Here is a 17485-nt window from a genome sequence, read left to right as displayed (position 1 = left end):
ATGTTACTCAAACAATCAACAAACCTATCTGCTCACTATTTAAAATCTAAATAATGTTATGTATGTGCCTGTGGCAGGCTGGCGAGTGGATAGAGGCCCAGAGACAGACTGCAGTTCAAAAAAATAACTATTTTATTATAAATAAACACAAAATGAAAGGGCACAAGGGCCAAAACAAAACAATTTAAACACAAAGAAAGACAAAAAGCAAAATTTACAAAAATAACAATCTCCAGGCTGGGCAATGCCTTCACTGGATTCAAGCTCTCCAAACAACCAAAAAAAAACCAACCTGCTTCCTCAGCTCCCTCTCCCCAAATGAGAAGCAGAGGCCTCCTTTTATGTCAGGTGGCTGGGCGCTGATTGATCGTTAATTAACCTAATCAACTAATCAACCCCAGCCACCTGAACATAATAAACCCAGGCAGGTAGGGGAAGTTAACCCCATCCCTGCCAATTTCTAAAGGGCAGAGCTTTGCTCTGCCACACACCTCCCCCCATGTACAACGTACACCGGCCGCAATCGGCCAACTCCCCCCCCCCCCCCCCCAAGAGTCCAATTATGTCCCTTGGGTGGGCTGTTATGGTGGGTGGGGTTGATGTCGGAGCCCCCAAGCCTTCTTTGGTTGAGGGGGCCCCGAATCTCCAAGGTAGCACGGCGACGGCGGCCCGGCTCCCTCTGGTGGCGGAGGCGGCGACGGCGGCCCGGCTCCCTCTGGTGGCGGAGGCGGCGACGGCGGCCCGGCTCCCTCTGGTGGCGGAGGCGGCGACGGCGGCCCGGCTCCCTCTGGTGGCGGAGGCGGCGACGGCGGCCCGGCTCCCTCTGGTGGCGGAGGCGGCGACGGCGGCCCGGCTCCCTCTGGTGGCGGAGGCGGCTCCTCCCTCTCGGGCTCTGAAGCGGCGGCGGCGGCTCCTCCCTCTCGGGCTCTGGGGGCGGCGGCGGCGGCTCCTCCCTCTCGGGCTCTGAGAGCGGCGGCGGCTCCTCCTCCCTCGGGCTCTGAGAGCGGCGGCGGCTCCTCACCCCTCTCTGGCTCTGGGGACGACGGCAGATCCTCCTCCCTCTCTGGCTCTGGGAGCGACGGCGGCTCCTCACTCCTCTCTGGCTCTGGGAGCGACGGCGGCTCCTCCTCCCTCTCTGGCTCTGGGAGCGACGGCAGCTCCTCCTCCCTCTCTGGCTCTGGGAGCGACGGCAGCTCCTCCTCCCTCTCTGGCTCTGGGGACGACGGCAGCTCCTCCTCCCTCTCTGGCTCTGGGAGCGACGGCAGATCCTCCTCCCTCTCTGGCTCTGGGAGCGACGGCTCCCTCACCCCTCTCTGGCTCTGGGAGGACGGCAGCTCCTCACCCCTCTCTGGCTCTGGGAGCGACGGCAGCTCCTCACCCCTCTCTGGCTCTGGGAGCGACGGCAGCTCCTCACCCCTCTCTGGCTCTGGGAGCGACGGCAGATCCTCACCCCTCTCTGGCTCTGGGAGCGACGGCAGCTCCTCACCCCTCTCTGGCTCTGGGAGCGACGGCAGCTCCTCACCCCTCTCTGGCTCTGGGGACGACGGCAGCTCCTCACCCCTCTCTGGCTCTGGGGACGACGGCAGCTCCTCACCCCTCTCTGGCTCTGGGGACGACGGCAGCTCCTCACCCCTCTCTGGCTCTGGGGACGACGGCAGCTCCTCACCCCTCTCTGGCTCTGGGAGCGACGGCAGCTCCTCACCCCTCTCTGGCTCTGGGGACGACGGCAGCTCCTCACCCCTCTCTGGCTCTCGCCCTCTCAACCATCAAAGCGACCTCGACGGCAGCTCCCCACCCCTATCTGGGAGCGACGGCAGCTCCTCACCCCTCTCTGGCTCTGGGAAGGCGGCTCACCCCTCTTTATTGGAGTGACCGGGGCATCTCCCATGTCTACAGCCAGGTAATTAACCACCATGAGGGCAACCTCTGGGAAGGAGGCCGGGTGGTGCTGTTCCTCCCACTGTTCCCACCTCTCCCCATCTCGACGCCACAGCGTGTTGATAACTATGGGGAGATCGTGGACGAGGTCTGCCTCAGGGTGCATCAACCAGTCCCAGATCTCCTGTGAAGGTGGTGAAGGTGGTGGTGCTGGAGGTAGTGGGGTGGCCCCTGATGCCCGGGGTGAACACGGCACCTCTTCCTGGGCCTGGTTGTAGGGGCATCCTGCCCAGTTGTGGCCGTCCTCCTCACACCGGCCACACCAGTTTGCCGGTGGCACGTCTGGGCAGGACCGCCAACGATGGTCCTCCTTCCCACACCAGGAACACCAGGGGAAGAGGCTGGCCGGGTCCTCCAGCGGTGGCTGCAGCAGCTTACATTTCTTCAGCTGCTGCTGCTTTTCCTGCTTTTGTCACTGTCTGCTCTTTCCCATTTTTTATGGGAAAATTATCCCAAAAATTCCACAAAACAAAACAAAAATACTGCTCTGAGCCTCTAGGTGGCGCTATCCCACTTTGACACCAAATGTGGCAGGCTGGCGAGTGGATAGAGGCCCAGAGACAGACTGCAGTTCAAAAAAATAACTATTTTATTATAAATAAACACAAAATGAAAGGGCACAAGGGCCAAAACAAAACAATTTAAACACAAAGAAAGACAAAAAGCAAAACTTACAAAAATAACAATTTCCAGGCTGGGCAATGCCTTCACTGGATTCAAGCTCTCCAAACAACCAAAAAAAAACCAACCTGCTTCCTCAGCTCCCTCCTCCCAAATGAGAAGCAGAGGCCTCCTTTTATATCAGGTGGCTGGGCGCTGATTGATCGTTAATCAACCTAATCAACTAATCAACCCCAGCCACCTGAACATAATAAACCCAGGCAGGTAGGGGAAGTTAACCCCATCCCTGCCAATTTCTAAAGGGCAGAGCTTTGCTCTGCCACAGTGCCCAATGAGCTGGTTATGTAAAACTTAGACTGTTGCATTTCCTGACATGTAAAAGTAATTACCATATATATTATATAATATATATATATATATATATATATATATATATATATATATATATATATATATATATATGAAATCAGATCTCCTTTTCTTCCCCTCTTCCTCCACCACTGCTGATCTCTCTATCTCTATTCAGCTTGAATCCACAACCCTCTCTCCCTCATCCATCAAAAACCTTGGTGCCACCCTTGACCTCTCCCTCTCCTACTCTCAGCACATCTCTGGCATGCTTCTGTCGCTTCTTCCTCAGCAACATACACAGAATTTGCCCCTTCCTCACCGATTACTCCACACAGCTCCTAGCTTAGGCCCTGGTACTGTCCCACCTTCCCTCCCGGCCGAACTTCCTGCTCCGCTCTCTGCACTGTCTCCCTATCACTGCTCATATCCAATTCAAAACTCTTGTACTCGCCTATTGCTGTCTTGACATTCTACTCCCTCCTATCTCCAGACTATCATTCCTCCCTACACCTCCTCTTGCCCTCTTCTCCTCCACCTCTGGCAGACTAGCTGTACCCTCCCTCCGCTCCCCTGCCTCCAGAGCCTGCTCCTTCTCCACCCTTGCCCCTCAGTGGTGGAACTACCTACCCACAGATATCAGGACTGCTCAGCCCCTGACCTCCTTCTGGAGCATCCTCAAGACACACCTGTTCAGACAGCATCTGTAAACACTACAACTCTCGACCATGCTGGACTATATGGCACCCACTTGTACTAGTACTTGCATCAGCTTGTACTTGCACTGAACCGGTCAATACCTTGCTGCATCCAACGACTGCTCCTACCTATAACTACTTACTATATCTTGTATTTGATTTTACTGTTTTAGGTCTCTGTATTCACATTTTTTGTAATTGCTCTTATTCTCATCCATTTATCATACTTACTATGTGTTCTTACTAGACTTTATTCATATAAGCAAATAGTTACTATAAGGTTTAACTGCACTTATTCAAATTCGTTCTTATTTATAAGTTACTGTATGCTTTATTTTGCTCTTGAATTGGTTTTATTGTACTTTCATATCTGCTTGTATGTGTATTATGATATTCTGTAATGTGATATTTTATAATGTAATAACCTATAATGTGATGTTTATAATATGATACTTATCGAGATTGTTGTAGGATTGAAATAAATGAAATACTTCAAAATACATGGCTGGCATAAAATGGCTTTTGGTACATATACATATAGCTAATCAAGCCAAAACTGACTGATGACTTTTAGTACTAGCACAGAACAAACCACGGGGAACACAACTGGGATGCTGTTGAAGCCTACAGGTTTTCTCTTTCTTCAAGTGGTTTGTTTTTCCATTTAAAAAAAGTACGTATGACTAGCTGGCAAAATCTTACCTTCAGCTTATTTTGATTACCTCTTTTGCTCTTAAGTCCCCAGGTATGTTTGTCCCTGGCAAATGAGTAATCATAAAAAAGTAAACTTTCATTTATTAGTAAGATCTTATTCTGAAGCTATGGTTCCAAAGTGTTTTGCTTTTCTTCCTGTCCATTGGCTCTGAAATCCCTCCATTGGTCGTTACTGGTCATGCCTGCATGCACCCAATAAATCTGGATTATTATCGTGCAATTGAATATTCATGAGCTGCAAGATGCTGACAAATGTTGGAAGCGTCAAGTTTTATGATGTCTTCAATTAATGTGAGCCAGGGTTAAATTCTGTGATATTAAGCGGTGGGTTACGTCCCTGCTCAGTAGTTCTCTGTTTTCACAAACCCACACAGACACTGTAGAATTAGCTGATTTAAATGTAGAAATCCAAAATTAAAAATTGTAGTTAATTAAAGGCCAATTAACTATATGTCTCAAGCACAGTGAATATTACATTGGGTAGTCCGGGTGATGTGTTTTTGATTAAGAGCAAGTAAAGGTTGTAATGAATCTCCTCCAAGTGGCTCATGAGTTAATAATATTAACAGCAGCATAAGACACGTACTTATCTCTTGACTACAAAGCTTGCTCTTTAGGTGAATGGTAAGGCATTTGTCTTTTAACAGTACGGTTTGCATTTCGCATCCAGCCCTTGCCTTTCTATTCCATTCAATTCAATGTTACAAACTTTGATTTTCATGAACATGTGGAGGAAAGTTTTAAATCTGCAGTATGGGAAAACAAGGGGTATATAAGATTGAAATTAGTTTTAGATGTATTTAAATACTATATAGACATGTTTACTGTTTCTTACTTTGGGCAAATACTTAAATAGTTACCATATATATATATATATATATATATATATATATATATATATATATATATATATATATATTCTATAATTATTAAATGACATTATAGAACACAGGGAAATGTATAACTAGTACTGTAAGTGCACACACAAAGCTTTAATTCTATACCATAATTGCATTTCCATAAAAAAAAACAAAAAAAAAGAAAAACACCAGATATAGGTAATGATTATACAATCTAAGGACCCATGTCCAATTTTTGGTTGTTACCATGGGAACCAGTTTGTAATTAAATATCAAAAATGCATTTACACATTATACGATCATTATTTTAAAGTATGATAAAAAATAAAGTGGTTTACACATTGTTCTATCACTTCTAGGGATTATGTTGTTTTTGCCAGTACTGAGGTTTTTAAATGTTTTTCTTGCTGGGAACAGGAGCACCTTAAACAGACCTGTCCCAAGCTACAAACTGAAGCAGGGACAAGTAGTAGTGGTGGTGACAGGGAGGAGGCCGGGGTGGTTCAGAGAGAGGAGGTGGAGGAGCCGCTGAGACCTGAGCCACAGCCTCAGAGGAAGAGAGTGGAGGAGCCGGATACCAGCGCGGCTGCAGCCAAACCAGCCGACGCAGACAAGGAGGGTGTGTACACTGCAGTTGTAAAAAAAAAGAAAACTAAAAAAAAGAACATCTCCTGCTGCTGCCGACCTGGTGGCAGGCGAGGAGGAGTCTGTGTGGAGGCCCTTTATGGTCTCTCACGACAGCGGTGTAGGGTCTCAACCCTCCGCTGCGGTGGAGCTGATTGCCAGGTCTGAAGGACAGGAGAAAGGCGGGCCTCAACCCGCGGTTCTCGTATCTGAGGACACGGTGCTGGAATCGAGAGGTTTTGGGGTAGCCTCGGGCTCAGGTAGGCTCTGTTGGCGTCCCCCCCCAAAAATAACTTTGCATGGAGGGATGGGTGCTCATTGTTAACTTTGTCCTTGGTCGGGCGAAATTAGCCATTTTAAAATCCCCAAAAAATAAAGTTTTAGCCACTGGTTTTATAAATCCTATTAGTATTTTTAGGATCCTGATGGTCTGCAGGATCAAGATGGAGTTTGCCTATTTTAAAATGGTGCACGACCTGGACATTTTTGAGAGACGTTGGTGCAGTGTGGAGGGGGGGGTGTGCCGTGGGTGAGGAGGGGCAGTTTTGAGAGACGTTGGTGCAGTGGGGGGGGGGTGTGTGCCGTGAGTGAGGAGGGGCAGTTTTGAGAGACGTTGGTGCAGTGGGGAGGGGGGTGTGTGCAGTGGGTGAGGAGGGGCAGTTTTGAGAGACGTTGGTGCAGTGGGGAGGGGGGGTGTGCAGTGGGTGAGGAGGGGCAGTTTTGAGAGACGTTGGTGCAGTGGGGAGGGGGTGTGTGCAGTGAGTGAGGAGGGGCAGTTTTGAGAGACGTTGGTGCAGTGGGGAGGGGGGGTGTGCAGTGAGTGAGGAGGGGCAGTTTTGAGAGACGTTGGTGCAGTGGGGAGGGGGTGTGTGCCGTGAGTGAGGAGGGGCAGTTTTGAGAGACGTTGGTGCAATGGGGAGGGGGGGTGTGCAGTGGGTGAGGAGGGGCAGTTTGTTTTGCTCATGGGAGAAACACTCAAAGACTGAGATCTTATTGAACTGGATTTTTTTTTTAATGGAATGAGAAAAGTTGGATTTTTTGGTGTTTTGCACCAGTGTATTTTTTTGTTTTCTTTTGACTTCTTTTTTAAAGAGTGGCTTTATTTAGTTTTTATTTTGTATTCTATTTTATAGAATAAAGGGATTTTAAAAGTCTCAGTCTCTCTCTCTCTCTCTCTCTCTCTCTCTCTCTCTCATTTGTGTGATTTGTTCAAATAACACTGTTGGAGGTTGGTTATGAAGAATTACTGGCATGGAGGAAAACTGACAGTGGTATTTGATACAGTTCACACTTAAGCTGCTTGTTCTATTCCATATCTGGTAATTGAGATTATTGACCTAAACTGTAATTGAACCAGCAACCTAGGGATCGTGATTGTAAATCAGTTCATCTGTGAAATTGGTTAATCTATTTCTATTTTCTAGGTGTAACCGTAACGACAGACGACAAAGATTGGATGACTGAACTTCCCCCAAATTCCCCCCCAAGGGGTTATCTTTCATTGTAAGTGTACTGTACAGCTATGGCCAAAGGTTTTGCACCTATAATTTTAGGATTGAGACATAATTTGTAAAAAGAAAAACCACATGAACATAATTTAGATCTTTTTTCAACATCATGTAATGAAGGAAACTACTAAATTATAATACTAAAGTCTACCGAAAGCTATAACAGTTGTACTGTATTTCATGTTAGATTTCAGAATGTCACATTTCTCAATTTTTGTCAGTTTTTCATTAAATATGTGGAAAACTACAAAGCGGTATGTAATTCAATATGTTTAACGTAACATTATTCGGCAGGTTTCATTCAAAGCAAAATTAGTTCATTCTATATGGTGAATCAAAACTTTTGGCTATAGCTGTACATTGCTTGGGCAGTATGCCTAGCAAAACTAGTCAGTAGATATATATATATATATATATATATATATATATATATATATATATATATAGATATATATATAATATATATATATATGGCTTCTTTCACGTCCTAAATAATTTAATCCAATTAATCCAATTAATTTATAATACATGTACCTTAACAAGCTAATTAGCCTTAACTAAATGGTTAGAGAAGGATGTCTGCACTTCATTGTAAATGCAGCATATCAAAGAACCAATTGTATGTGGCAGACAACAGACCCATCATCATGGCTCCTAGTGGGAAAAGGAAATAAGTGGTAAAAATGAATTACTTTCAGAGCTCTTTTTGCAGCTAGATCATTTTTAAAGAAACTGACATAGCATGGTGAGGTAATACCTAGCTTATGGTACAGCTGTCCTTAAACTTGTAAAGAAGAGAATAAATCACTAGTATGCTACAGTATGCTATACTATATTTCAATGGCTATAAAATATGGTGGCACTGGCTGATACCGCATGGTTTTGTAAAATACAAATCTAATCCCACCTATGGTTAAATGCCAACCAAAAGCATCCATGCCAGAAACAATTGTTCATATTGTACTCAATACATTTTTTGCCTTCTGTTAGGAGGCCTATTTAGATCACTATGACTTTTCTGCTTAGTGCAGCTGCCAGTTTTCTCTCCAATGCCCCATGTCTCAGGATAATAATAGCTGTTAAAAAAAATAAAAACATAAAAAAGTAATGGTTTTAGATAGTGTTAGAAAAAAAGAGAATAACAATGTTGTTCTAGATGTGTGGAATAGTGCAGTCACACTCGGCATTCCCCAGTGCTCTTCAATCCCTGTGATTTGAAAATACAAGGTGGTTAAGAGATGGCAGAGTAAAAGCATTAAAAACAGTGTGTCAGAGGATGAAACATTGTTATGAACATATAAATGACTCTGTTATTGATGCTATTAACATGTTTTCTGATGCCAGTCATGATTTAAGTGATTATGTGCCCAGTGTGAACACAATACCCTGTAGTAAAGACATTATGGAGTAAAAGTTGGATCTCGCCATGCCCTTCTGAACATAACAGCTTGAACAATAACAGTGCATGTCATGCAACAGCAAGTACAAATAATGTGTTTGAACTTAGTAATCAGAAACAGCTGGGACAACTGAACCTTTCAAAGTTGTACTGTTTGAATAGTCTCTAGACGACTGTCTAGTTGCTTTAAGTGGTCCCCAGGGGTTCAGAAAGTTATAACAAGCCATTCCTTTTTTGTGTTTGTGAAGCTGTTTCTACTTTCTATTTGAAAAACTTACTCCAAACTACATATAATTAAATCTGGCAGGTACGCAGCTTCTAGGTTTTCATGAAATTAGGAGAACTGAAGAAAAGCAACTTTAGGGAATTTTAATTGAGAGACATAGCACCTGCACCCAGAGCCACTAAGATAACTTTATAAAGTTTTAGTTGCCCAAAAAAACAGAGCTGTACATGTCTGCACATGTTTCTCCTGTTACTGTGATTAAAGGATTAACTAATAAGGAGATTATACACCACTGAAAATGTTTAAGTCAGGACCTGACATGATATTTTCAAAAGCAGCAACTAAACCTTGAAACAACCACTGTGCTGGTTCTAACAACCAATTGTGCTGTTGGCTTTGTCATCTCCTATCTGGAAGGGCACACATATTGTACTGTTTTCTTTACTGAATATGCTTGTATCTCTACATAAAGTAATATCAATCAATCAATCAATTATTATTTTATATAGCATCTTTCATAGTGGCCCACCATCACAAAACACTTTACAAGATACAATAACACCAAAAAAATGCACAATACATTAAATAGAGAAAAGTGCATAATACATGATAATAGCATAATACAAGAAATAGTACATTTTATACAGTGGAAAGTGCATAATACATGATAGTAACATAATACGTGATATAGCAACAGCAATATAGCAGCTAATAGCAGATATCAGGCTTAACACTAGACGCCGCAATTTTGGACTACATACAACCGCCGCACCCGCAAAATGTGCGTCTCCATTTTAAAACGGCTTTAATATGAAAGTGAAAAACGAACAATCGGAAACAACTTATTATTTTTTATTTTTGAACATCATACATAACATTTTCATAGCAGAACCTCTGCATTTACATAGAAAATTAAACTTCATGTTCATATTTTATTTTTTTTTCTAAAACAGCACACACACACACACACACACACACACACACACACACACACACACACACACACACACATATATATATATATATATATATATATATATATATATATAAACATGAAAAACTGTAATAAAATAGACTTTACGCAATAAATGTTTGTGTAAACAAGTGTAGAAAGCTGTATGCACGTATAAAATTCTAAAAAATAAATAACTACTTATAAAAATAGCATCAAACAAACATATAACATAACTTATGCAACCTGAAAGCACTTTGAGTGAAATGGAGTTCAGAGGCTGTCTGTTTGTTCAGAGTTCCATACAGCTTTCTCAGTACAATCTACCCAGAAAACAAGCTTTTCAACTGTAACAGTGCATTTGCCACAGACATCAAAAGGTCTGATTTTATTGCATTTAGCAACCTCCCATTGTCTTTATTCCACCTGTGCCGTGGGCGAGCACTGGCTAAATGCATAGGGTCATATATATATATATATATATATATATATATATATATATATATATATATATATATATATATATATATATATATACATTTACACCTGTACACACTCAGAGTGGCACAGTCAGTCGTTCTGCCTGAGGAGTGTAGTGGAGTGCAGGGGGGCTCGCACGGCTTGAGCTGTTGGTGGTAACTCTATTCAGAGGACAGGCAGATGAGAAAAAAATAGCTTAGCTATATCACACTGTATTGTGATTCAATGTGTATATTTTGTGACAACTGCTAATAATAATAATAATAATAATAATAATAAATAATAATAATAATAATAATAATAATAATAATAATATATGAGTTGTAGAATTACTTTTATTAGTGTTTCAGCACTCAACAGCAGTATATAACACAATTACTTTGATTTTATTACCTGTGTGATGAAGGGCATTGTAGGTGAGCAGGAGAGTTTTGAAAATAATCCTGAACTTTACAGCTAGCCAGTGCAGCTGAGCAAGACGGGGTGATCATGTTTATTTTTTACATCGGGTAAGGATCCTGGCAGCGGCATTCTGGACTAGCTGCAGTCGATTTATGATGCGTGCCCGGAGAGCACCATATAGAGAGTTGCAGAAGTCAAGTCGAGAGGAGACAAATGCATGACAAAGTATCTCCGCATCTGGGAGGGAAAGGTAGGGATGGACTTTGGAGATGTTTCGAATATGGTAGAAGGAAGATTTGACCACGGAAGAAATGTGGGCAGCAAAGGAAAGGGTGCTGTCAAGAAGTAGACCAAGGCTTCATACTGTGGGGGAAGGCAGCAGCAGACAGTTTCCAAGATTCAGGGCAGCTATATTTGATTAATTCCCCTGTCCTATATCCAAAAATGTATTTTTCTCACATGACTTTTAACCAAACAAATAAAAATATTAAAAAAGACTTAGGATTGGGGAACTGTCAGCATTGTATCCCCAGAAGATTCCTATACTAATTGTTCTGAAACAGAGGCACTTACTGAAATCTGGTTTTATATTTGTAGCAGGGTAACGTTGAGGTCAAGGCTTGTCAGCAGCAGGAAAGCAGACCCAGAAACAGAAGCTGCAGTTTAAGCGCTATGCACACTTTTATTAACAAAAACACAAAGAACACAAAGAAACAAGGCACAAAGGCCAAAATAAACAGTTCAAAGAAAATAACTCTGGTCATAAACACAACTGTTTAGGGTGGGCCAAAACATAATTGAGGAATGTTCTAAGTCTGTTTCCACTATATTTTCAGCATGGTATCCACTGGTCCTGATCCCCTATAAATAGATTACTAAATCTCTAATAACTAGTAACCAAAAATGAACAACATTTGTAAACATGCATGCAAGCTAACTACAAAATCATGCTTATATACTTGTTTGTTAACTATCTACGACAACAACAAATATTTAAATATTACAATAAATCCATGACATTCTAGTAAAAAAATAAATAACGTTTCTACATGTTTATACAATGATGGCTAAAAATCAGTATTCTGGATACAACCATACTAATCCACAAAATACATTCAGCTAACAGCTAAAGCAGCATGAAGCACAAAAGAAAACTAAAATGAAAGATAAAAATAGATTCAACATCTGACATGTAACACAACATAGTCAGTAATTTCCTTTATATAGGTTTTTCTTATTTATTTTAAATACATTTTTCTCCTTGACACCGGGTGGGCAGCGGCAGCAATGACATTATATGTATATTTTTCTGTTAATACTCTTTCACCTCCTAGGTCATTTTGCCTCAGCAGTGTCATAGGGGGTCAAAATATGTTACTGCAAAGAATATAATTCAACTAAACCCCCTTTAAACATATTCAAAGGTAATTATATCCAGAGGAAATCAGAAATGTTCATAATAATGGCTTTTATGAAACCTGCAAACGTGACTGTATTTTAAACTACTAAACGTTTTAATATGTGTTCATATTTAGCTTAACAAAAACTCAAAACACGTGATTTCTTTAACATACTATCTCCCTTACTGTATCAACAGAGCGTACCCTATTCAAAAATAAGAATATACCAGGTTATGTGCAGTTGCCAAGGACATGGTACACTGGAACTCTTATATAGAAGTCATAGAAAAGGAGGACTCCTGGTCATAATTTCTTTTACCAACCAATCCACTGTACTTAAAGTAGCTGTAGCTTGTAAATATGTAAATAAGTACAATATATGCAAGCTAAACTGTGCTCTATCAACACTGCACATTTGAGACCTGTATAGTGAACAGAAATGCACCCCAATTATTTTTTCTCAAGTGTGAATCTTACATTTATTTCAAATAACTGATAGATAAACTATTTCCAATTGCCATAATGTATAGCTATATGAAGTTGTGGACATAACTGAACATAGTTTATTTGCAAAATTGTTGTTATGGGTAAAAATATAGAGTTAAGGAAAAATACCAGTAGGTGGCGCACAGTGCAGGCTGACCACTATCCTGTGCTTGGTACTTTGATTACACTCCACTGTTTCAGATTCTGTAAACTGGCTCCTATGAATGTATACATAATATTTTAATTGTTTGCCATTACTCTTAATATTTTAACACTGTTTTGACTGCTGTATTTGCTCCAGCTCACCTCGCAGCCCTTCAGCACTGGCCCAAGCTATAAAGATGAGGCACATTAAAATATAGACTTATGAGGTTTTATGATCTCTTTCCAAATCTTATTTTTTTTTTTTTACCTTAAAAATTGTAATAAATGTAAACAACCACTCTATATAATGCACTAGCCCTACGACAATAGGATTTCAGATCACAGACAAATAATTGAACAATATTGCACCGATTCCAGAGAATTAAAAACTACTTACTGCCATTTCTCTTTTTAACCAAAAACCTGCCTTAGAGATTATGGCACAGTGCTGGTGATAATGAAGTGGAATATAAAGAGTGAAAAGAGTTTAACAACTTTTCCTACTGTTATGTTTGATACTGCTAATGCAATGAGGTTCAGCTGCAGAGCTGACAAGAAATAATAAAAAAAATGCACTTGAAATCATGCAAATGTTTGCACAGAATTGTCTCCACATGCCTCCCCTCCCCCTCCTCCACAAAAGAATGTTGTGTCTGACATCAAGGAAATTGTGAGATTATCCAAGACTGGCACATCTTTGATGCTCAGTGAAAAACAAAACCACAGCTGTTCTGTTTTTTTAAGTCCTATATTGATAACAGATTTCCGACTCCTCAATGTATACCTCTAGAAGACGGCACAGTGAAAACACAATTTGATGATGCCAACATACTGTATTTCATATTTAATTTAAAACAAAAAAAGTATTAAAAAAAAGTAAAGCCTGCTCAAATGTATCAGAGGATTTAAAACAAAATATGAACTAACAATGTAATGTCACCAAGATTTATTCTGACACCAAGGAACAGACCTTCAGATGATCAATAAAGACCTAGTTTTAATGAGTGCATCTGTAGTGTGGACATAACTACTGTAAATTTGATAATCACCAGCAAAGGGTCACTGGTTTTGACATCCTAATTTAATGAAACATATTCTGTTATAATAGCCTAATTAGGATGTCTTGTCTGTAAACTAACAATAAAGATGTGAACAGATTAGAGAAAAAAAGGCTATCAGTCACCATAAATCAGATATATTCCATATTCCACTTCATTATAACCAGCAGTGACTTACGAACCATGCTTGCATCAAAGAGAGAGTATAGGTGGGCCGAATGGCCTTTTCTCATTCTAAAATGTCTTATGTTTGCATGTTCTTATATCTTTATGTAACTGTATTTGACTTTAACCCCTTGTGTTACTTTCACTTTCATTGAATTTAGACAGCTTTTACTCATGAGCAGAGGTATGGTAAATTTGCAGGCAAAGTTCCCATTTTATAGACCCTTGTCCTTTGGGGCTATGTGTAGTCTATGAGAGTTCACTCTACTCATCTGGAATGTTAAATAAAATAGTCAACAGCACTTCAAGCTGGGATCTTTTCAACACCAAGAATATGTTATACTGTACACTTTCAACATTATCTTAAGGCGACAAATACAATAAATACATTCATTTTGAATTTAAGTTTATTATTTGAAGTTTTTTTTATGCAAGTCAGAAATACCTACATTTGATATAAAGGCTTAAAGAAATGCTTAGATGGTCTCAAATGTAAACAACGTTTTTCATGATGAAATGTTTTTTTTTTTTGTTTTTTTTTAATAAGATGGCACTTTGTGTAGTCATAAAAAAAAATGACACTTCGTACATTTCAGTGCACATAAATTAATAAGCTTGCTGTATTATAGATCTGGAGTGAGGAACACAGAGCATTAATGAGATTGTAAAAGCATTTTAATGTCCATCTTTTCTTTTTCTTTTAAGGTTTAACATCCTACATTCGTAGTGTAAGTGGCAGCTATAAAATACATGCTTTAATCTTATATACTTCTCAGAAATAAAATACTCCTAGTTTTATAGAGGTGTTTATTGTTCTTCCAGCCCATTGCTGTGGCTCCCCTGTTAAACTGCTTTTTTCACCCATTTTGTACATCAACTATATTTTGGTGTGACAATAGAATCCTACCAGGTACAACAAATCACATTCCCTTCTGTAGTTAATATAGAATTTAGGATTTTTTTTTTTTCATCAGCAAACCTTGGTGAAACATCTTTAAAGAACCAAAAAGGATAAAGATTGCATTCAATTGGTATGTATAGTTACACTGCAGCTTGGTGGCACCAAAACTACATTCTAGCTGCAATTTGAAATCATTATAACCACACTGCAGTATCAGTAGTTTAATAGCAATCTTAACTAATGTACACTACACGATTTGTTTCAAATTACTTTCACTGCATTTTATCTTCAGCTATTCATCATATACATAGGTAAGCACCCAAATAGGGTGTCCACCAACTTTTAAGGCAGGTCTCTGACATTGGTAATAAGGTTGAGAGGTAAGAGAACAGTTATGGATGTAATTTGTTCTGTTTTATACAATGTAATACATTTTGTTCAACAACTAAAGTCATGCATACTGGAATTACATTTTTGTAGGTTCTAAGAACTGCAGTTATATATATATATATATATATATATATATATATATATATATATATATATATATATATATATATATATATATATTTTTTTTTTCTACAGGAAAAGTATAAATTGAAGCTACGTCTCAGAAGCTCCTTTTTCTTAACTGCAGTTTTCGACCTACAAGGTGAATAAGTGCGAGCAACTTTTTACTGTTAAAATACAGACAAACAATGCTTTTTGCAATACAGCGATCATAATTACAAGAATATATTCGGAATAGTCACTAAAGCTACACATGTTCAATGAATTAATGGTATGAATGACATAACATATTGATTTTGGTTACAGCAACAGTGTTAAACAAAGTCCTTACCTACTTGAATTCTTTATTTACAAACAGTTTGACTCAAACAAATACAAAATATAAAGCAATGAAGTAAACATTCCATGATATCACATTTGTTTTCGTAAAATATTTGCAGTATTTACACAAATTTCTACAGCTGCATTAAGAATTCATGCCTCTTAAACTTTTGCTAGGGAATTACATTTTACTAAGTAGAAAATACTTGAAAAGTGCTATATATGAAAGGTGCTGAACTGGCTGTCAGGGAACTATCACCAGGCATTTTTATTTAGGCAAGAAAATATCCCTGCTTGTGTAAGGAGAAATGGCATATGGACCATTGTACATAAAACAGAACCCAAACAATGACAGCTTTGGTGTGCAAGTTAAAAGAAGAAAGAAAAAATAAATTCCCATTTCTGTTTTACTCGCATTCTTCAATTTACAGAACTGCCTTTCTATTAAAATTTTTTTTTTTAAGAAATGAAACTTGGACACCAAAATGGACAGTATTATTAAGCACAATGGCCATCAAGATTGTATAATACAAATTACCAGTATAGAACCAAGGTAGATACTTAAACCGTACCAATATATATGATATATATATATATATATATATATATATATATATATATATATATATATATATATATATATATATATATATAAGTGTATTTATGTTTGGCACTTGTAAACATTTTGGGGCCAAATCTCTACCATCAAAAATATTGTACAGTATGTTACTTTCCTTAAAGAGCCATTTTACATGCATTAATTGGGTGATGCTTTTGAAATCCCTGTTTGATCTTGTAAATTACACACCTTCTGCAACATTCAACCACCATAAGAAATGCATCTCTGATTGTAAAGGCCCTTCTCCCAACCTTCACTATTCAAGCACTTACTATAAAAAAAAACCTTTGTATAAGTCGATTTTCTATGTATTTTTAGGGGGTTCTAAAAAGAGGGGAGTGACTTAGACACTAGTGTGACCTATAGGCTTTTTCCTGAAATTGTAGTCTCAAATAAAATGAGCGGGGCGCTTATACACTGGTGTGACAGACTCATACATCGTTTTTTACGGTACATAAATGTATGCCTGTTCACACACAAACTCTCTCAATCTCTCACACACACAAACAAACATGGGAGCAATACCCATCACTACAGCACCTTGAATCACTCAAACTAAATCTCTTCATAGTCCCCTTGAGGCCCAGAAAACAAACCTTTGATAAGTCTCGCCAACAATGCAATGTGGTTTATGGTTGCATTAAAGGTTGCTGACTCCTGGTAATTTAAAATCTTTATTCAGGTCTGAATTTAAGCAAACATATCAAGCCTTCTGGCACAAAATTAAAATGTGCAATGTCACGAGTTTGTTGTTATCTGCTCTGGATTCCTTTCTGGTTGAAAACAAGGAACTTGCAAAGGGGTTTGTCACTCTATTTACACATTGTCATTGTAATGCTAGAATGTCTGATAATAACTACATAGAACATTAAAGTTGTCCTTTAAAAATGTGTATTCTTTAAATTCTACATACTAATTTAACCCTGTGAAAATATTTAGATTAATGTTTAAAGGCACAATATTCAGCCATTAGAAACAGCAGACTGTAGAGTGTCTTGTGAAAAAATGTCTGTATTCTTGCAGTTGAATTTATTACCTGATAACACATACACCAGTTGCTAGAACATTCACACATTACAAAACTGGTTGTAACACAGTATTGACCCCCAAA

At 39.6% G+C, this 17485-nt stretch overlaps 1 protein-coding gene across 1 annotated transcript in view; it reads left to right on the top strand.

Annotated features, from left to right (window-relative positions):
• The window catches only part of LOC121324214 (COMM domain-containing protein 8-like), a 62923-nt gene extending 55548 nt beyond the window's left edge, over positions 1 to 7375 (top strand). Inside the window, exons 5-6 of the mRNA XM_041265850.1 lie at positions 5597 to 5798; positions 7228 to 7375. Coding sequence (XP_041121784.1) covers positions 5597 to 5798; positions 7228 to 7310 — 285 coding nt within the window. The 3' untranslated portion in view covers positions 7311 to 7375. The remainder of the gene's footprint in view (positions 1 to 5596; positions 5799 to 7227) is intronic.
• The last annotated feature ends 10110 nt before the right edge of the window (positions 7376 to 17485 follow it).

This window comes from Polyodon spathula, chromosome 1 (genome assembly GCF_017654505.1).
Source record: "Polyodon spathula isolate WHYD16114869_AA chromosome 1, ASM1765450v1, whole genome shotgun sequence".
NCBI classification, from domain to species: domain Eukaryota; kingdom Metazoa; phylum Chordata; class Actinopteri; order Acipenseriformes; family Polyodontidae; genus Polyodon; species Polyodon spathula.
This window is presented reverse-complemented; position numbering and strand designations above follow the sequence as displayed.